The following is a 22,469-nucleotide window of genomic DNA, read 5'->3' as shown; positions in this document are numbered from 1 at the left end:
TGGCTGTCCAGTAGACTGTGGGTCTGGCACAGACGGAGGTTGCTCAAACAGTAGCTCCAGATGTCTTGAGAACAGAGAGCTCCTTACAAGGTAAATTTACGGAGTTTTCATAAGTCACTCAGAGAGGAAATAAAATTTAACAGACTGCAGTAATTTTTGTTTTCTGATAAAGTGTGCCTGCGAATAATGGTCAGTCGGTAAAGTTGGTTTATTCTCTGTGTGTTTACCAGTCTGGAAAGACCGTCTTCTACTTGGGTTATCTTACTGAGTACAGGATACCTCTCTAAAACATGTGCAGTCTCTCAAATAATTATTTTATTTCATTTAATCAGTTTATATAATATTGTTTGTTGTTTGAAATAGCAGTTCCTTTTAAATAAACTTGCAGGATTTATTGCCATGGAGCTAACTCAAACACTGAGAATTGATTCTCAAATTGTTAGTGAACTGTATGGCCAATCAGGCTATGATGATAAGCCCTGAGAACTCTAGGATATTCCAAAGTAAGTTTTGAATTGCAGAGGTTTAAAAAGTCTGTGACTGTCCCCTGAGAGTTTTCCCTCAGTTCTCATGCTGGGGGATGTGCTATTTCAGAAATTTTAGAAATGGCAAGGAGTTTGACTTTGTAACTTCGAAGTTCTGAAATATGTGGGCATTTTTTTCCGTATTTGTGGGTTTAACAAACTCTGTGAGTACTCTGTTCTGTCTCTGTATGTGGTTATGCAGTTTTAGTGTTGCATAGATGGATAAAGAGGCATTTTTAGAGGAATGAGAAGGGACGAGCTGAACAACAGCACTAATTAAATAACAGAGATAAATGATTCTGTAGGAGTTAAAGGCTTTGTAAGGAAGAACCCATTTCTTGAAGAGCCAGATTGCCCAGAATTGTTTATTCTTTCTTATTTTAAAATCTGGGATCACACAGAATCAGAACCTGACTGTAGTATAAGGAATAAGGTGGGTCAGTTAAGGCAGAAAAAAGACAATGCAAGGTGGCCATGAAACCTGGAAGAAATACTGTGATACATGAGAAAGACATTGTTTGTTTTGCCTTGGGTTTCTTTTTTTTTAGAAATAGAATTAGTTAACTTCCAGTCCCAGTAGGTTTTGATCTGTAAATGATTGCCTCAGGAACAAGCAGCTTACCTGTGCTCTCCTGCAGCAGTATTAGACACTCCAGATTTAGCTGTTATTTGAGCTATGTCTGTGAATCCTGGGAAGCTAGGAAAATCGATTTTTCTTGTGTTCTGTAAAAGAAATGTCTCTTCCTTTTGTTTCTTGGGAGGTGTGGTCTACAACATCGACTCTTGTGGTGGACTTTTGGATTGAAATCTCAGAACTCCCCTTGGTAGGACTGATCTTTAACTTTTGAGATTTAAAAACCTCTTAAAAGTTTACATAAATAGGAAAGTAGAGGAAATTCAGTAGAGTTTTAAGGACTTTGTAACAAATCTAAAAGAAAACAAACAACCCCATCCTCAGTTGACACACTATGGAGATTTCATATTTGATACTTCTTACCAGCTGCTAACTGTCCATGAAGGATTGTCATTATATCAGAATTTCTCACACCATCAATGATGAGAGCTTCCCCCTACACACACCTTCTCAATTCCTCTCTCTCCACTTGCTGAGGACAGAAAGCTGCCATTAGAAAGGTTATTATCTGTGGTACACTTTATATGTGCATCACTGTTTTTCTCATTCCTGAGTTTAGAAGGGGGGAAGATTGTCCCCTAGGAGGTTAATCAAACCTCAGAGCACCTGAATCTTCTTATGACTCTGGTAGGATTGTGCGCAAAATCAGGTAGCTCAAAATTCATGGGACTGGTTAGAATTCTGCCAGTGTTTACTTACTTAAATACCTTTTTCAACCTGGACCTGTATACTTTGTATTCCCAGTCTCATATTTGAAATAGCAAATAATTAGAAATTAGATGGTATTTCACTACCTCACTTGGATAATGAGATGCAACTGCATACTGTGACAATTTCTACAACAGCAAACTACTCTTGAAAGAAACTCTTGATGTCTGAATCTCAGAGTATCTATTCATCTCATGTTTTTCTTCACATATATCCTGGTACAAAAAGCTAAAGCATGTTTATAAAAAGGAAAAAGTAATACTACTGCTACTTCTGTGTGTAAAACTTTTCACATAATACATACTTTTAATAGAAAATGATGTAACAGTCTCTGTAACTCTACAATGATCAAAATTCAATATAGTTAATATAAACAGTTTTATGGTAATAATAGGAGATTTGCAAGGAAGAGGGATTCATTTAGTTCTAAGAGATGTTTGACCTCTGCTACTTCATAATCTATTAGAGAGAGCTAAGGTCCACTTCAGCAGGCTTGCTTTCTCTTTTACCTGGAAGGCATTATTTTTTCAATAAATACCAAAATCAAGTCAATATTTTTAGAACCAGGATAATTGCTACTTTAAATGGACTAATCTTTGCTCAGAAGTTGTCTGACACTTTATATCCAATGCCAGCAGGAAAGAAATAATTAAGATGTATGCTTTTGTTAATTGATCAGGAACATTTGAATGGGTTACATAAATAATAGACTAATCAAAGTATTGTCTAACCATTTAAAAAAACACATGCCCTACTGCATGTACATTTATTTAAATTAACATTGCTGTCAGAATTTATGAGAAATTTTGAAAGAGGATTTCATTTTCACCCTATGGTTAATGGTCTCATAAATAATAATTTGTCAATTTATAGGATAAGTTATACTGTTAAATTGTTCAGTGTACCTTTTTAAAATAGAGGTGTGCATTTACTGTTCTGGGCAATTACTTTACGGATAAAACTGCAAATTTCAAGTCTCATTTTCATGTCTGCCAAATCCTACTCTAACTCATTTTCTGTTCTAATGAGAATTAATGATATTAATAATCTAATGTTATGCAGAAGAGACCTGGGACTTTTCTTGTATATGCAGTATCATGCAGTGTTTTTCTACATGTGATATTTTATTAGTATGTCATTGATAACTGACCAACAGATTATCTAAAAAATAAAAAAAGTACAAAACCAGCTGCTCCAAAAAGAATCAGATACTTTTAAAATACCTTAGGAATTGGGTACTGGTTCTTGTTTAAGACCATGAAAATGATACTTGCTAATCATTTACAAAGTCCTGGTCTATCCTGAACACCAAGACTAATAGTTTAGGATAGAGCTATATCTACTTGCAAGCAACTTCCATTCTTCTCCTATCTTTCTAAATCCACTTTAGCTTTGTATGATTGTATGAGCGAAGAATACACTATCAAGCTGAATATTTGAGATTAAATGAAAGGTTATATTTCTCTTGAATGGCAATTCGAACATGCTTTTTTTGTGTGATCTCTTACATGCAAACCAAAATACCCATAATGTGAAAGATACTCTGCTGCACAGTTTTTATATTTATTTATGCCCATATCAGGTTGCCATAGTCATGGCTACTATTTACTTCAGACTGCCCTGTATATATTTTTTGGGCTTCACTGGTACTCATTAAAAGCTGCTGTGACAGCCTGGCATCAGCAGAGTTCCTGCATGGAAACAGCCGCTCTTTTCATCAGCAGTCATTGTCATCTGTATGTTGTCTCTGGGTTAAGCTTTCCAGTCTCTGTGTAGGGTGGCATTTTTTCCCCCTCTGGACAGGAAAGTAGGGCCTCTGCATGTGTTTAACCCCACATTTTTGCAGGATACTAATACTTCTGCATTTAATTGACTGCAGTTTTACAGGAGAGTGTGTCCCAGATGTGATTGCTCTAAAATAAGAGAGTACCAGTGTTGGGCTTGAATGTTTCCCATCCAATTACCAATTGCCCCTTTCATTTTATTTTGAAAGTTTTTTCACTTGAGTATGGGGTTTCCAAATGAATCTAGTAATCCTGGATTTTTTCCCTTGTTTTTACAGGTGACCTGTAACTGTTTCACCATCAGTAATGGAGAGATGCAGGATGTTGGTGTTGGCTTGTATCCCAGGTACAGTGGACACTGTTTCATTCAGAGGCAAAATCTATGTTAGTTTTTTTTCCTTTTTTTCCTAGGTAGCTTTAAGGGCCATCAAAGCAGCAGGTAACATGTCTAAATGAGAAACTGGGAAATGCAAATAAATTAAAAGAGAATAAAAAATATGATCAAGTTGAAAACATTCTTAGTAGTCCTGATTACAAAGTTACAACAGTTTAAATAAGATACATGTTTATATTTTATTTTTAGGGAGGTGGTAGTCTTTTCTAAGTAACGATAAATGCTGACATAAAAATGTGTGGCTGGGACTAGTAAAGTGTTGCTTTAGAACACAGATATTTTGCAGCCGAGAGCCTTCTGAACTGGCAATTAAAAGAAAAAGATTGAACACATTTATTAGTAAATTACCGTAACTAAGAAACCAGTAAGGTGAAAAGATAAGCCCCTTGAGAGATGGATGTTAATATTTGAATTTCTTATTATTTCATATCTGTATTAGGTAAGAAGTACATACCAGGGAAGGTTTTGCCTTCATAGAATTAGCTACCTGCAATCATTATGTGGAAAATTAGTATGTATAGTTAAAAATTATACTTTGCATCTCAATTTTTTGTTAATGCATGGTTGAACTATGTCGCATATAACTTGCTGGGCCTGTCACTGTTGTTTCTTTTTCTACTAATGTCACATGTGTAAGATTTGACAAACGACACTTAATATCTTGTGGCCTGCCTTGTGGTAAAGATAAGGGAAAGGGGGTTAGGAGAACATGGGAATTAGTGTTATGAAAAGTACAGAACAGTCATGTGATTTTGTAGTGGAATGGAAACAAATCCTTCCACATACTTGAGAAAAATGGAACCTTAATTTGGAGCATTATTATTAGTGAATTGTTTTCTTTCAGTTGAAAAAAGCCCCTGACTATGAGGAAGTGGCTATCTATGTTTGGTGATAATGTACTGCCAAGGGATGCAAGAGACACTTTCCCAAGTCAGTTCAGAGCAGTTTGAGTTTTGGTGTAGCAAATCACTCTGAGCTGGGAGAATTGTGAACTTAAATCTGTGGTTCCCAAATCATAGACGAATGCCCTTCCAGGTGAATTCATATGCTTCCAGATGAAACTGTCGTCAAACCCACTAGAGTTTCCATGAGATGGAACTTGATTAAAAGTTCTTGTTTATTCTCATTAAGAGGTTTTATATTGTTGCATGGCTTGATAGCTTCAGCATCCCAATATATTTTAAAATAGATAAAATCCTGTGGTCCTTCTCTGCATCACCTACCAGCAGCTTTGGGAGTATGCCCAGTGATCTCACAATGAATGAAATGTATAACCTCTCCCAGTGTACATTGCTGGGTTCATGTGGAGATTAACTACAGATATTTTATTAGGCTAGACGGGATATCAAAAGAGTCAGGCTCCTGTTGATAGCTCCATTAAGACTCCAGAACTAAATAAACTTGGTTTGGTGCAGAGCTCTGAACCTCGGCAACATCCTCTTATTATGCCAACAACTGTTGGGATTTTGAGTTGCTGAAACAGGCAGACAAGGAAAGCAAATTAAGGCAGCCAGGAGCTGGATAAGCCAAAAATTCTTCTTCCAGCCTGATGATGCCAGAATTGTTCTTTTGATGGGTCGTTCCCATAGGGGACAAACCATCAGCCCCACGTCTACTATGGGACTGATGTTGGCCTGGCAAAGTCAGTTGTTTCTCAGCTAATGAAACATGGGACTCAAAAGTGTATAGCGGGTGTTGATGTTCTTAACAGTCTCCTTCAAAAAAGAGAGCGAGGCGTCTCTGTGTCAGGAGATCCACCAGCATGTGTGTCTCTTGGAGGTGGCAGCAGCTCCCCAGTGATCTGTGCTGCTTCAGCTGTCACATGCCACAAGAACAGAGGGTGAACCAAAATATGCGTAAAAGAGAGGCAGTGGCTCTATCTCTTCTTTCAACTCTATACACCAAGTACTTTGGTTTTGGGACATTGTATACTCCATTTTCTGCCTGATATGAAATACAGATCGATTGCTGACCTCTCTGAGCTGCAGTTCCACTGATGGTCAGGGTAAGCGATAAGGTTAGCACCCTGAAACTGAGCAGAAGCAACAGCAATAAAACACAGTCCCAAGGTACTAACCTTTTGCTCTGAACTGTCCAGACTGCCTTCCCCGCTTCCCTGCTTTGCCCTCTCCCCTGAGTCAGGCCTCTCAGAGTCACTGGGAGGCCATCGCCTCGCTCCCGCCCTGAGTACACAGAAGGCAGAAACACATGAAGAGATCCAGGCATGGCTCCTATTAGCAATGAGTATAAATCTTTTCCTCCCTAACCAAGAGCAGCTGATTTACCAGGGATTTTATTTGTTTCGTAACTTAATTGCTTGATACTTAAGATGTAATCATGTTAGATACTTTCAAATGATTAAAGGGGAATGGCAGTGGAGGATCTGCTGTAAAGTTCTTTCTCTTTCTTTCTCCCCCTCTACCACCCCTCACAGCATGTCTTTACTGAACCACAGCTGTGACCCAAACTGTGTGATCGTTTTTGAAGGATACCAGCTTTTACTTCGCTCTGTCCGAGAAATCCAGATTGGTGAAGAGGTAATTAACTTGTCCTCCCTTCCATCACAGACACCTGCAACAATGACATCTCCCTAAATAAATTCCAGACTGCAGGGCCACCAGCTTAATATTTTGATGATATATTAATGCCACTTTCTAGCACATAGCTATCAGGGGGAAAATGATAAATAGAATCATCCCTTCACACTGCCTGGGCCCCATAATCATTACTTCTCATAAATCACTAGCAGTCTTGATAAATTCTTGTTCCTCCTTTCCTCCTCTAGGCACTTCATTTTGTTTGTATTTGAATGTCTTAACCCTAATGGAAACACTTACAATATTTCTGAGTGGAATGCAGTGTTCACAAAGTCATTGCAACAATAAGCATTTGTCAGGCTGCAACCATGCTGTTGTAGTAAACCTTTCACTGACAGTGAAAGTAGCAAGGCAGGCTTTGTTTTCTTGTCCATTTCATTAGAAAATACTTCCATATTTCCCTTTCAAGAGGTTTCTGATTTGATCTAAGTTATTTTCATCTTTGTTTTTACGACAGCATTTGTATTACTTTAAAAATAATCATTTGTGGCTAGGTAAGCATTTAAAAGTAAATATCTTTTGCAGCAGTGCAATATTGAATTTGCTTAGTAAGGCCTGCAAAGACATGTGTATATATGTAACTTTACATGCACCAATGACCTATGCAGTCTCAGCTGTTGGTCATTTGAAAATCATGACCTAAAGTAAATATGGTTCACACCTGTGCTTCAAACTCTGGGAAGATCAAGGGCATACATATTTTTAATTTAGAAGTAGTATCTCTTCCTCCCTATGAAGTGTTTTCTTTTTTAATATGTCCTTTCTCTAAGAGAGTAGGTCATCAAAATAAGTAAATAATGAAATATTCTTTTAGGCAAAATATTGTGCAGAACCAACAGAAATGCTTTTGCATACTTACCTTTTTACCAAGAGAAGTCTTTTAAGATGCAGTATGCTTTTGTGGAGTGATTAAGTGTAGACATCTTTCAGTCTGGCATTCTTGTTGAAGCCTAATTATAGACACTTTTCTTCCATTTTATCCATATACCATAACTTTCCTCTTGGATTCCCAATTCACCAAATGGGTCATTTATATAAAAATACAGTAGATTTTAATGTCTTCCCAGGATGCATTTGGGTTAATTATTAGAGTTCTAAATTCTGATGCTATCTTATTTTTGTGTGGATGGATATATTTCTCTAGGTAAATTTCATAAAGCAATTCTTTGTAACAAGCAGCTTCTATGGAAAGGGAGAGGCCCTCAGGTGTCCCTGGATAGTTCTGGAGTGAGAAGTGAAGTAGAATTCCCCTGCAGGTATGACCACCGTGCAGACTGTGTTACGCCTGTGAAGCTATGACCCAAATTTTAGACTTATTGTTAGTGGTCTGTAACCCACAGAAGTCTCTAAGTTAAAATCAATGGTGAAACAGGTATGGTGCAAGTTACAAGTCATTTGTGAGGCAATCAGGAAATAAATATAAGTTATAAAGCAGGGCAGCTAAGACCAGTTTGTCTGCAGTGACTTTGACAGTTGTGTGAATACAGGCTTTAAAATGACTACACCTTATGCAGGCATATTATATTTTCTAAAAAACTTTGTCTCCAATGAAGCAGTAAAATAAAGTCAGAATTTGCCAAAGAGCTCAGGTTCTGGTGTCTTTTTTGTGACTATTGCTTCTGGCTTTGGTACTGAAAGGAAAACTTGCCTTAAGGAACATGAAAGATTTTATTTAAATATATATATACACACTGTATTAAAACAGGTGCCCTCTTGACATACCTGGAAATAAAAGTCTCAGTCTGAGATGCATGCTTCTCTGAATAAGGATATGTCTAAGGAAGAAAATGGGCATAAATGAGAAAGTAAAGATAGAAAGTGGATATTAGTTTAGATCTGTTATGGGAGAAGGAAGGGAAAGAAAATTATTATAAGAGTATGTACAAGTCAGCAGTTTAATATTATTTTCAACACCCAATTACTTCTCCTCTTACACAACTGCTGCTGCTTTTCATTTTGTGTTCTGCATAGTAGCTTTGGTACAACTTCTTTCCACACTGCCTTACTGCTTGCCTGCAGCAGGGTGAGCTCAGTTTTCTTAATAGCCAAGTGTCGAATTTACACGCCCATCTACATGAAACTACATTACCTGATACAAGCTGAGTTTTTACTTGCATTACTGAGGTCATGATCTGAGCTAATGGGAGAGAAAATATGTGTTACGGAGGAATCTGATTGGGTTTTCTGAATAAATCAAGTGCTCTGAGGTGGTAAGATGAACATTGTCTCAAGTCATGAGACAACAAGAAAACTTAAATAATTATATGCAGTAGAAATCTTGCTTTATCCTGTTCACACTTACACTAGATTTAGACAGAATGAGATCTCCTATGTAATAATTAATAGAAAGTAAATGAGCACTAAGATTTATTAGAAATGAGAAGCTAAGTAGCAACTTAAGCTCATATTAGTAGAAGAGGTCTATGGCTTTACTAATCATACAGGAACAAACTTGATAGGGCTTCTGGACCCTTGCCAGGAAAGTATCAACCACTGCAATATGATGTGCTCATTAGGCCAGCGAAAAGTAAAAATATTTTTGCACATTTGTAGTGCAAATACAACAAAAAATACAATAACTTGTTCATGTTAAGGAGTTGTTGATCACCTATAATCACAAGAAAAGCAGAGACACAGAGAGTTGAGGTGACTTGCCATTGTGGTTATCTCACAATTATATAAAGAGGGAGTCACCAGAAGGCCTGATTTTGGTTGTAAACCAGAAAGTTGTTATTACATTGGATGTAGCTGCTGCAGTGTGATGCAGATTTATTCAGGAGTAATATTTATCCCCCAACCACACTTTAGAGTGCTCATGCTATACACCATAATTATATTTTTCAAGTCAGTGATAAAAAGCTTGCAAGATTATGAGAACCTCAGAAAAATTTTATGTCCTGATGGAAGGCATTTCAGTTCAGTTTTACTCTCATGTCTAGGCAGATTTTGTTGGCTTTGCATGTTTTTGACAGGAAGGCATGTGGCATTTAGTGGTTTTTAATTAAATTTTGGTTTGGACCTTGAAATTTGTTCAAATCCTTAGGCCAAAATATATCTCAGGCAGTAGAAAATTAGGACTCCTGAGCCAGGAAACGTTTGCCTGAATCCTTATAGAATGAAAGTGCTAAATTTGAAGGTGCTAATCGCTCCTAAAATCATATGCAAAAATTCTAGCCATCTAGGCCTTTTTTGTGGCAAAGACAGTGTTGCCAGTCCTGAAGCACTAAGAAATCAGGAGTCATGAATGTTACTTTTTTGTAGGTATTGAAAGAAGGGATTCATGTATAATTGCACGGTTTCCCAAGTTGAAGCTTTAAGAAAACAAAGCGTCTTGCAGAAATCACAATAAAATATTGAGAGCTGGAAAGATGGAGGAGTGCCTGGTCCTTAAATTTTGCTTTGGAAACCAAAAGTTCATATTTATATTTAGGTATATTATTTGGGGTTTATACTAATGTGGTTCTATGGAATTGCATGCTCTTTGAGGGCAGAAAGTTACCATTTTAAACAAAAACACACTACATTTCCATTGACTTTTGCTAATGAATGCTCTAGCTGATGTTCAAAATTACAGCTTTAATTTCTATCATTATATAATTTATTTGTCTGTTTAAATGACATTTATAATCCTCATTAAATGTAGAATTTTTAAAGTGAAAATTTGGCTCTGATAGGAAACTTCCTTCAAGCTTGATAGCCTTTCTTTTTTTTTTGTTCCCCGTCCTTGCTCTGACTCTGTTATAATTCATATAAGGCAGTTTGGATCTATGTTAATACTCCAAATTCTAGTGCCTGACTACCTGATAATGATCACCACTAAATTTAAGTGTTTTCTGTCCTGCAACTGGCATAAAGGGAATGAAACAGATAGGGAGCACAGAAGACAAAAGAAGTGAATGGAGTTCAAGGCTTGGGAGCAACTATTGACCTCCATGCATAGGTTGGGGGTCAACGTGGCTAGAAGGGGTCTCCTAACACTCTGTAGTCTCTACTTTGAACCACGTTTTTGAGCATAATTGAATCTAATGGCAGGAAGAAAGAAATAATAGATTTTTGTGGGGGTTGTATTCTATATGTTTCTACATAAAAGACTACAGGACTTTCTGAAACTTGCTTCCAGCAGCTCAAAACTAATTATAACACCTTTTTGTTCCTCAAGGTAATGTTAGTTGTAGTGCTGACTATGACAGCTTTTGTAACTTTAGGTGATGTTACTTTGACAGTATCCAAAGATCTCATTTTCATGCTCTTTCTTTGCAAAAATGAAATTTAAGTATTGCAAAGAGAAGTGAGATATGGGGAAGGATTATAAGAAAGCAAAAACTATTCACCTAGAGAACACCAGGCTCCTTCAGTCATAAGGTAGCCTATCAGCTAATTTACTTTCTCAAAAAGACAAGCAGCTTGCTCTGGAGAGGTCTTCATCATTTCCCTACCCTTAATTAACCACTTTAAACAGCATCAAGATGTGCGCTATAATTTCAATTGACTTTTTGTTAATTACTGTGTCTACCTGGTGTTTTGCAGACAGACATGAGCTCATGTTGCCTATTCTTCAATCAGAAGTTGTATAGCTATGGTTAGTTCAGTGCATAGCTCAAATCAATTAGTTCTGCTGAGAGACAGGACGTATTAGCTAAGGTCCAGTTCTTCTCCATTTGGGTGCATGGGTTCTCATCAGCTTTAGAGTTTAGTTAGAGCAAATTTGTGTCTTTCTGCAGAAAGTCATATGACATGCCATACTCTTACAGAGCAACTAATTTTTAAAAGTAATACTAGATACAAATCATCATTTCATATGACCAGCAATAAATCTATCTTCATGATATATTTCCACCAAGATATGTAATATTTCTGTTATTATAACGCTGAGAAGTTTTATATCTGTTTGTTTGACACATAACATTTTGTCACATTGCATTTTTTAAACCTGAATTTTTCCTTGAATTAGAAGGCATTTTAATCATATATGACAATACAGAAAGAGCACAGACTGTTCCACACTTATATAACTCTGTCTCAGGAACAGATTTTTGTACACAGCTCTACCTAAGATCCTGAAAACCATGACTGCAAAAAACAAGAGAACTCACTTATTTTCCCTGCCATTTGCATTGAAATAATTGGTTCTAAATTTCTACAGAATCCTCTGTCTAGAAATTTTGTAGCTTATGGTCTGTTGCAAAAAACATAAATTAAGTCCACTGCTGCATGACAGTACTGGAAAATTGTGTCCACCTCATTTGGCAGATGAGGAACATGAGAAACTAACCACCAGACCCATGGTTAAAGAATTTCTGTGACAGAGCAAGAAACAGGGCTCAGACAGTGCTGCATTTCTAAGGAGAAAGTCTTGAGAGTCAATAAGTCGTCTCACAGCTGTTAAATAATTCCCTGCCTTCATAAATGTTATTTAATATATATTCTCCAGTTCAGGAGAAAAGATTTAATGCATTCTTTATAAGCGATGCAATAACGAGGCAAGCTTTGGTCAGCTGAAATAATGTTTTAATTAATACCATATATCCCACATGCAAATACCATTAAGACAACCTTTGATAAATGGGCATATTTCCTAAATATGTACAAGTTAAATGAACCTTGCATCTAATGAAGGGATCCAAAATTAAAACAAGTGTAGGAGAGAGACTTGAATACAGAATTTTTACGTTTAAACAATTAAATGATTAGTATAGACTTAGTCACTGTAAGGTTGGTCATGTTTCTAAATATTCTAATTGCATTTTCCCACCAGTCTGCCAGCTACAAACATTTTTTTCACTTATGGATTTCTGCTGGCAGGACTGGGAATTTGGAGTTGGGCTTCTGACAGCAAGAGAAACCCTAAGTTGTTAAAACTCTAAAAGTAGGTATCAATGTGATGCAGCCTCTTGTCCTTCTTCCGCCCAGTCTTATGCTCTGATCCAGAGGAGGTTGTTACGTGACTGATCATATCCGCAACTGTTTGGTAACCTCTGAAAAAGAAAGTACTGGTTTCAAACTTGTTCCTACTTCCAAGGTTTCTGCAATGCGAACTGGCGGGGGTGGGGGTGGGGGAAGCCAAACATGAAAAGAGAGAAAAGAATGAAGCCTGTAGGCTGAAGATAGATAAAGCATGTTCGATGTTGGCTATGTGTTTGCTTTGCAGTATTAGAACTGAACCCTGCCTAATGATGGGTTCAACAGTAGTGATAGGGTTTAAACCATTGTCTTAAGTATTTTGGCAAAGAATAGACTAATCTCATGTGAATGATTTTTCCCAGAAGATTCCTACTGTCTTGCACTGTGCCAGCACTTGATTAAATCTCTTTTACTGCTGGATGCCACCTGAACCTACAGGCCAGTAGGACATGGGTCAGAACCAGTGATGTTTATGCAGAGGATAAGAGACAGTGAACAAAGTAGTGTGCAGAATGATTTTGACAGAAAACACTTGTGAGTTGCAAGGAGACATGAAGATCACAGGCCTGTGATGGGAGAGGAAAATCGGGCTTGGAATGGCTGAAGGATGAGATTAGGACTACAGTTTGTCTGGAAACTGCTTTGTGGGAAGGAAGGGAAACAGATCTTTCTTAAGACACCAGGGAGGAGGCAGACTAAGACCAGCTGGGAAAAGAAGCAAGGACAAAGTTGGTGGGGTCACTGGAGAAACCAGAGTAGGGCACCAAAGACTGTTAACTTGGGAGAGTAAGAGCGTTGGTGATCAAATATGGGAAAAGGTGTAAGATGAGGCATGCAGGGGAGGCAGAAGGGCAGATCTGGGACTGGCAGGATGACAAAATCAGCCCATTGTACCAAGAATAGCTATGAAGGAGCTAGAACTGAGGGCTGGAAACCAGGTTTAGATAAACAACTGTGGAGAATAAAGCTGGAAAACGATACTCATGTCCAAGGGCAGAGAAGAGAGAGAATGAGAAGAGGGATGGATTGGAGAGAATGGGGCAGAAGAGACCAAGCTTGGAAGAAAAGAGTGGAAAAGAAATAGGGAAAATAATTTCCATCCATTCACCACAGAGAGCTCAGAGTGAAGCCTACAGCTCTTGTGTAAACGATTAGTACAGACTGTTCTGCTGTAAACACGCACAAGCTGGGACAGAACAACATTATATAGAATGCAAAACCTAACAAAGTTCTCAAACTTTCTAACTTTTGCTTATCTGTGGAACTTTGTCTCTTTCTTTAATTATACTACTAATCTTCAATTATGAGACTGTATTTATTTTTTTCCACAGGCTTTCTGCTTATGATCATTTGAAATGCTTGACTTTGCCATCTCAGTAGTCTTCTTTTAATACAGTCCTCCTTCAACATGTAATCAAACTACACTGTAAATATAAATGAAAAAAAAATGCAGGCATTGTTTTAGTTGCTTGTTAATTGCTCATTTAATTAGAATACTCACTAATTTGCAAAATGCAGGTTCTGACAATGGATTTCATAGTCATTACTACAAATTGGTCAGGTTTTCCTGTAATTTCTTTGAGTGGACTCTCATGATTTAACTGAGAACCATGTGAAAATCCTCCCAATTAGTTGAAGTGTCTAGGCACAGGATGAAATAATGTGACCTGATATTTTTTAGCTCTGACCTATCTGGAGTGTTTCAAAGTCTGTTGGGTGTATAGTGTAATCACTCAATAGCATGTATGACTGGATGCTGGTCTGAGCTGGGCTATTATTTTGTTATATTCTTTCCATTATCATTAGTTTGTGTCTGTGCAGCATGTTAAACATTTGAAGAACTCTACAAATGGTTAGCCCTATAAAATTCCTTCTGGCAGGAGTCGAAGTGAACAAATTACAGAGTTCTCTGTAGTTCACTGGAATTTACTCTGTACAGCATGAGGAGTTGAAAATGGCACAACTGTAAGCATTTTCTCTTATCATTTTAATAAATTTTCTTGTAAATAGTTTCAACAATTTTTACTTCAATGCTTTTGTTCTTCCTTCGTCACAAAGGAAATATCACAGATGTACTGAAGATGGGTATGACATGAGAGCAGCTTTCCTCAGGCTCAGACATATATTTGCAAGAGAGTAGGGGCTTCCCTGAGATGAAATTTTTTGAGATAGCTGGATGTTGTATAACACCATTGCTAAATACACGCTTAAGCTTTGGAGCTAGACAGAAAATGAGATTTCATGCACAGGGAATTCAGATACTGAGCTTCCTCTTCTTCCTCTCTCTCCTTCCTTTCTCTCCTTCCTCTCTCTCTCTCTTTTTTTCCTTTTTCTTCCAAATTAGGATGAAAAGTTGAAATAGTGGTACTTCTGAGGGGATTAATAATTTCAAACAATATTGATCTGGAAATGTCAAAAAGTGTTCCTCCATGGAAACGTCTTTTTTTGCCTTTTTTTTTCCCTTTGTAAACGTAGTCGATTTCTTCTAGGAAATCATCTGTTAAGATATAATTTTATTTTATGCTGGAAAAATGGTGTATCCAACATACACTGAGTATGGAATTTTTGTAAAATATACCAACCCTGGTTTTGATTTTTAGCTCACCATCAGCTACATTGAATCACTGATGCCCACCAGTGAACGCCAAAAACAACTGATGCGCCAGTATTGCTTTGAATGTGACTGTCTTCTGTGCAAGAATCAAGAAAAGGTAGGTTGGGTGATGAAATTCCTTGCTGGTTAAAGAGAATTTTCCAAGGCCTCTCAGCAGCTTCCCTTCCTTTACGTAATACTTTTGCTGCTAATTGAATGGCCAGAATAGAGAAGAAAATGACCCTGCCCTCTGTGCTGTTTATGTTGCTGTGAAAGACAACCGTGAAGGAAAGAAAAGCAGGAAGCAGGAAATGCTGACAACATGATAAGAAGAATTTCTTGCTAAAACATGGTTGTTCATAAAGCAAGGAACCAGTTTCAGTTCCAATTCCAAAATGTGGTTCAGATCACTTTGAGATTCAAGGACCTCTGAACATGAGAGTTAACATGACTTTTAAGATTAATGGAAAGGATTTTTTTTTTCCCTATTTAAAATAATAATCTTGGAACTTTAACTGAAGCCACTTGTCTGATGCTACAGGAAGGCTGTGCTTATCCTCATAATAATGTTAAATTAATTCTGACAAACACCTGCATCAATAATTTTCAAGAACTACCAGACATATTCAGCAGTTGTTAGAGAGAGTGATGAACCTCTTTGAATTATGGTTTGTAGTTTTTATGCTCTCTTTCACAAGTTCTTGGAGTAGCAGGTCAGTAGTTGTAGTAGATAAAATTTTGTTCAGCGTTGAGAGTTCACTAGGGTTCAGCCTAGCCTGGTTTAATTATTCTGGGTTGCTTCATATTTATACAGCCTGGCCAGAATAATTTTGGCTCTGAGTCTGATGAGAGATCAAATATGCAAAATGAGGCTGGCTTCATAGCAGTTTATGCACTTTGTCTCTCTAGTTATATGTACACTTGTTCTTATTTTTACAAATGCCTGTTTTGGGTGAGTCATATGCCGTAGCTAAATGTGTTCCTAGTAGATTAGAAATGGTAAGAAAGGTATTGATGAAAATGTGATTCCAAGGAGCATGATACGATTCATGAAACAATTGCTGTAGAGCAAAAAAAGAAAAAAAAATAACCCAAAGTTCAAATTCTGTGTTGGGTAGGACAATTTCTGTGTCTAGTTTTGTTCAAGCCAAAGTACCCCCATTGAATACATAATGTATCCTTTGATTCATCAATAAGCAGTTCAAAAAAGAGAACACTGAGAAGTTTCAGGCTCATGACATAATGCTAAATTTCTTCCTGTCCATATGCAAAAGTTGTTGGCACTCCGTGCTTGATAAAGCTTGCTGCAATGCTACTCAGAGGCAGCGAAGGGAAGCAAAGACCTCTTTTTGTCTTTCTTCTAAAGATTCTCTCTCAAGTGCCATGAAATCTTAGATTAGTTTTGGGGGATGGCGTCCCCACAGATCAGTGCTGATTAAGAAAAGTAAGCAGGCTAAAGAGTCTTTAAGGATCGCTTAACAGTTTGTGAAAGGGTAGACAAGTGGTGTAAAGGCCATTCAGCATGTGGAATGTTTTAAGAAACAACATCCACAGGCTGGAGTACATTTCCCTGTAAGAGTCAACATAAAATATTAAAAAATATTGTAGTGAAATTATACATGCATATATTGATGAAAACAATAGTCTCACACATAGGTTAAAATTAATTAATGGGTTTTTCTCTTTGAAATTTTTAACTGTTGTTTGAGTTCATATTCTATAGATCTTTTTTGCCCATTGGCAAAATTCCCTGTGGGGATGATACTGAAAATGTTTGGAAAGCTCCTTGTGACTGCATTCTTAAATTCTGTAGTTTCCTCATTGTTTCCATGTAAAGAGGTCTGTGAAGGCCTGGGAACCTCATGTCAACTCTGTCTGTTGTCTATGAAGAAGACATCTTTATCCTAGGCTTCAGTCTAGGATGATTAGATATAATCTGCAGCAGTCCTCATAGTACTGCATTTCATTTCTCTGTGACAGAGATTTTACAAATACAGCTGTTTACATGACTAGCTTAGAAACAGAATTTTTTTTCCCATTGGTCTCAGTCGCTGTTGGTAAGCTGAGAGGCATGTAACGCTGCACCTACAGGGGACATATTTTCAGAAATTCTGTGTTGTTAAATTACAGAATGGCTGGATTTAGATGCTCAGAAATCATCAGTTGGCAAAATTATTCAATTATAACCCTGCTGAAATACCCCTGATACTGAGACAAATTTCCAAGACATCTTGGTAAAATTTTAAAAGGCAAAGTCTTTGTCAACAGAATAGGCAATGGCTGCAACTTTGGGTTATCAAGGGTGACAGATTCAACATTGTGATTCAATAATTATTATCAGCTAACAGTAAATTCACATATTACAACATTGCTTTGCAAATATGATGACTTAGTCAACAGCAATCCATCTCACAAATCTTTGTTATAGGTAAAAGTGCAAATTCCAGTGTGGCTAAGAAATGCGGTATGCCTTCAAGTAAGTTCATAGGTGGTGGGGATTTTTTTCAGTTGTAGTATCGTCAAAAAGCTAGAATCCTTTTTCTAACAAACGCTTATAGAGATCATAGATTCTTGTTACTCCCAAATTCCACTATTGCTGAGTGTGCATGCCAGCTGCTGAGCACATACTAGGGACCAGTGAAAGCAGAGGAGTCACTCCTGAGATGCACACATCAATTTACAGTGAAACTATAAGTCATTTCCATTTTGTAATGTTTAAAAAGCAATCCTGAGAATCCTGTGGGAAATATACATTAAAGGTTATATGAAGGGCATATAAACCTTATATGTATTAGTACTTAGTTACACGTATGCTTATTTGTTCATATTTATAAAAATATGTTGCAAGTTTCTTATCAATGAAATTCATGTCTCCTACTGTATTTTCTAAAGGCGTCTTCATTTAGTCAGATATGCCCAAGTGAAGAAGGAAGATGTATCAAGTTTCTGTTCTCAAGTCAGTTACTGACTTCATAAGTGACCTTGGGTAATTAATTTTATTCAAAAACAACCTTTATGTTTTCTAAGACTCTGCCCTTATTTTTCATAGTCAGTGAGAAGCTACTGTTTTAATTGGAGGTGAACATATTTTTGTCTAGAAACCGGATCAGTCCATCTATATTGGGGACCATTTCTGTGAATGTTCTGTGAAGCTTTGTTTTGCTCAGATTCCCCAAATTCAGCTTGAAGATGGCAATTTGTACTTCTGCTGAGTATTCTGATGTCTAGAGGATAATAAAGATGCTACATTGGTCTTTTAGCTTTAAGTGCTGGATTTGTTTCAGTGAGAATAATTCCTTGAAGCGGAATGGTTTGAAGTTTAGTTGTGTGCTTTATGCAATCCCCATTGCCATGTGGTATCCTAGTGCTGCAAAAAAAAGTCATATTTAACCTCAGAGACATCTACCTGAACAAATAACAGATTTAGCCTACAAAATGCTACTATTCTAATAGCATATATATTTTTTATATATCTAGATATGTATTCTATAGCAATTGAATATACTGATTTCTCCTAACTTTAGTTAGGCATTTAATCTAAGCCAGTTTTTAGCACCCAAAAAAAAAGAAAAGCAGCTCATTCATGCTGTCTTGCAGTAGGAATCTATAAAAAGTATGAAAACTGGAATGGATATAAGAGGTTAAAGCAATGCCTTCAAGTAAATACCCACACTTTAGGCAGATAAAGTTGGGTGAGATAAATTTTGGTGCTCCATGAAGTATATATAAGCACAAAATCAGGAATCACTTGACTACATTTCTGTGCTAGCTGACATCGATAGCAGAGTTTAGTTGCAAATATGTAGGTTTCAACACGCTAACATCCAGACTGTCGGTAAAATTTGTTTATGCAGATCACTTCAAGCATTTGTCTCTGGCTGCTGCTGTAGACAAATATATCTTACAGCCAGTGTCACTCTTCTTCACTGTTATTTGTGCTAAAATTGATTAAACTTGGATAGTGGTTATATCATACTACAATCACACAGTTTAGCTATGCATACAAACAAGAGTAATGTGTCAGACTGCTCTTTTGCCATTCTAGTTTACATGATTCTGCAAGGTCTTTTTCTAATATTTCTGGTCTCTGATGAACTGTGATTTAAGAGGCAACTTATCTATGAAGAAATATTCTTTATTTCTCATTTACTGTAATATTTCATGTCACACCTATATAAAACAGCAAAATTCATTCCGACACCAGCAATGACTTTAAAATTCACAATCACTTGGTCTTTTTAGCTAGATATGGCAACTTCATACAGCATAAGAATCTTCTTTAACCACAGCCTAAGTATACACAGTTCACTTGCACAATTGTCTAGATCTGAAACCGTAATATGGCAAAGGCTGCATTTTCAGGTATACTGAAACAGGCTGCAGCCCAACCACAGGGACCCTGTTGAAGTTGAGCACCAACTTCAGCTGAGGCACACTGGCACACTCGGTGTGAGCAGACACAGCCCTACACCAAATGGAGAGGTCCATGGCTGTGCAGTCACTGTTGCGTTGCATATCACAAAAGAAAATGTTCCTCACTGGTCACTGCTGATGAAAGGACTTCAAAGTGAATCTCTGCTTGCTATACAGTAGTAGTTTTTTATCTGCCTCTCCCGCTGTGAGCACAGCCATGGAGTAATCCAGGTGCATAGCTGTCATCAAGGACGAGAAAATACGGAGGCAAAGAGTGGCAGCTAGCTGGACCTGTGGATAATTTTTGGTGCCTGGGCCTCAATGTCAGCATTTTAATTCTAAGAGGTCATACCATAATGCTAGTCAGTCTCTTTTAGCAACTGATCAAGCAGCCTGGCTTGACCAGGAGTCAAGGGAAGGGTAGCAAGTGCTAACACATCGGTTAAGATAAGATTAAGGCAAACCTTTTGGCAGTACAATTACTGCCAGATTAAATGACACTAGCTACAAATCTAAACAATACTTTTAATTGATTTTGGCCCAAGTTGAAAAAAAGCCGAGTTACTAAAGGAGGGAAAAAATATGTCTTTCTAAAGTCACTCATAGACTTTTTCCTGACTGTCAGTACTTCAAGTTATTGCTACTGCAATGTCTTTAGTTCATTATATCTCTGACAGCTGTATACATTATTATTTGCTCCATTTTAAGATCAATCTCCACTCTAATTTGGAAATGTGTGCCTTCCTAAAAGCTGAACTCTTGGCAACATATTACCATTCCAGGACATAAAAGCCCCTTACATTAATTATAATTAAAGATGGGATTATGTTGATGACAAACATTTTAAATGGAGAACAGTTTTTTCCACAGTCATGAGCCAGAGTATTGTTCATGTTCCACATTTTCAGCCAAGGATTTCAGGGAGATTTGTGCTTATAGAATCACTTTGTTATGAGTCGTCTTTCTCCTTTGGAGCCAGGATTTAATATTTTAGTCTAGCTTGGTTTTTGCAAGGCTTTTATTTATTACAAGGTCAAAAGCAATTGGTTTGAATCTGAAGCATTTTTATATTTGGCCAGTATTTGTTAGTTGCCAAAGCTAATAATAACTTAATGCCAGTAAGTACGTTATTCCTTTAATCAGTTTATTGCTTTGCTTAGTACTTACTTATATTGCATCCTGAGTTTTGGTAGAGAACATCACAAGTCCAGTTGCTACCTCAAGGACTCTCAAAATTGGGTTACCTGGACAGCAGCCAAGCGATCTACATCTACATAAAAATGTCACCTGCAGTTCCTTAGCTGGTATTGCACTTCCATACATCCACCAGCTCTTTTACAAAAAAACCCAGTGAACAAGTTCCTGAACCTACTGGAAGTTTTGACATTCTTTTCCTATCTTAGGAAACAACACAACTGTAGTTTAGGAATTTCATCAAATGTAAATGGTCCTCTACATAAGCTGATCAGTTTCGTTGCCTCAGATTGATTTGCCTCACTGAGGTTTCTGAGAGACGCTTGAATATGGCCAAGGATAAAATTTACACAACTTTTCACCTTTGATCTTCATGGCTTGTGTCAGCAATACAATTGAACATGTCCTTAAATCACAGAGGCATTGTTACATGAAAAATATTATTATTGACTGTTGTTTTGAATCAGCTTGTAAAGGCTTCAGGTGGGATTACTGTACTGGTGTTAGTACAAAAATATCACCCCTCCCTCAGGGAGCACATATTTAGGACACAGGAAATACAAAATTATATGTTAAGAAGTGCCTTTTTAAATTGCTGAATTGTCATGTTCCAGAAGTTTGTGTCCCAGTTTCCCCAATAATTATTTATTTTCAGGCATTTACATTCTCACTAAGTTTTCCAAGTACAATATGAAAGATGAGATCTCCAAATTAATTCAAAAGATGAAGCCTGGGAAGCAAGGATTAAATAGGATTGTTGAAAACAATTCTGTTCATACAACTAAGTGAACATAAAACCCCTTGATCAAAGCAAAGAATAAAGTAGAAGTATCTGTATCTCTAGTCATGATTCTAAGGTATTTGCTAAGTACTAAGGTACAGAGGGTGAGTTAAAAAAAATCAGGACTTTATTCCAACAAAATGCTGGTTTAATCCATTTCCTATCAAAAGACAGAGCTTGTAATAGTTTATGTTAGAAATTGTCTGTTCATTCCTCATCTCCTCTTTGCTGTTTTGCCACTAGAACTGCCTTTGAAGCAAACTACAGAAGGAAGTCAAGCCAGAGCTCAGTCATATTTCACCCACCTACCCTTTCAGCCCAACGTTAGTATAACCAGTGCCTGCAAAAGCCAGTGGCAGTAATTAGTAGTCTACTGGGACACAATGCAGATTCTTTCCATAGGTGGCTGGCTGATTAACAGTTCCTTCCTTCTGGCAAGACATTTGGTAGTGACATAAACCCTGGATCAGTTCCTGCAATCCTACAGTCTAACACTATTCTGTTCCCTTTCAGAGGAGCTTACCCTCTTGGGATGGATTTCCAAACAGCCAAGGACAGAGGGCTTTTTTTTTATTTTTTAGTGCCAAAAATGACATTAAAAAACAAGGCAACCAATTCTAATTTCTGGGCTCTCTTGCTCATTAACAAAGGCATCATCTCTTCAGCCTCTTAGCATTTCTCACGTGACTTCTGAGGCTTTTTCCATCTTTGAACATTGTAATTTTTTTTCATCAAAAGGCAGTCCTACAGACAGTGACAAGTAAGCTATGATCATTCTTCCATGACAACATACTTCTCCCAGTTGCTTCAGGACTGCCTTAGTGTGCTCTGGTCATGACTTGGCAGCAGTCAGATGGAGCTCACTTGTGTTGTCAAAGGTCACAGAAAAGATACTGCTGTTCTTATAAATAGGCATGAGTTCAGAGCTGTATGCAGACTCCTTGCT

The 22,469-nt window shown here is 37.3% G+C and overlaps 1 protein-coding gene across 4 annotated transcripts in view; it reads left to right on the top strand.

The window, feature by feature from the left end:
• SMYD3 (SET and MYND domain containing 3) overlaps window positions 1-22,469 on the top strand; it is a 424,925-nt gene that overhangs the window by 335,120 nt on the left and 67,336 nt on the right. For 2 of the 4 annotated variants that reach the window (XM_064445826.1, XM_064445824.1), the window contains 3 exons: window positions 3,929-3,996; window positions 6,479-6,581; window positions 15,143-15,253. In XM_064445826.1, coding sequence (XP_064301896.1) covers window positions 3,929-3,996; window positions 6,479-6,581; window positions 15,143-15,253 — 282 coding nt within the window. The remainder of the gene's footprint in view (window positions 1-3,928; window positions 3,997-6,478; window positions 6,582-15,142; window positions 15,254-22,469) is intronic. The other 2 variants (XM_064445827.1, XM_064445825.1) reach the window with 1 other exon arrangement.

Source organism: Phalacrocorax carbo, chromosome 3 (assembly GCF_963921805.1).
Source record: "Phalacrocorax carbo chromosome 3, bPhaCar2.1, whole genome shotgun sequence".
NCBI classification, from domain to species: domain Eukaryota; kingdom Metazoa; phylum Chordata; class Aves; order Suliformes; family Phalacrocoracidae; genus Phalacrocorax; species Phalacrocorax carbo.
This window is presented reverse-complemented; position numbering and strand designations above follow the sequence as displayed.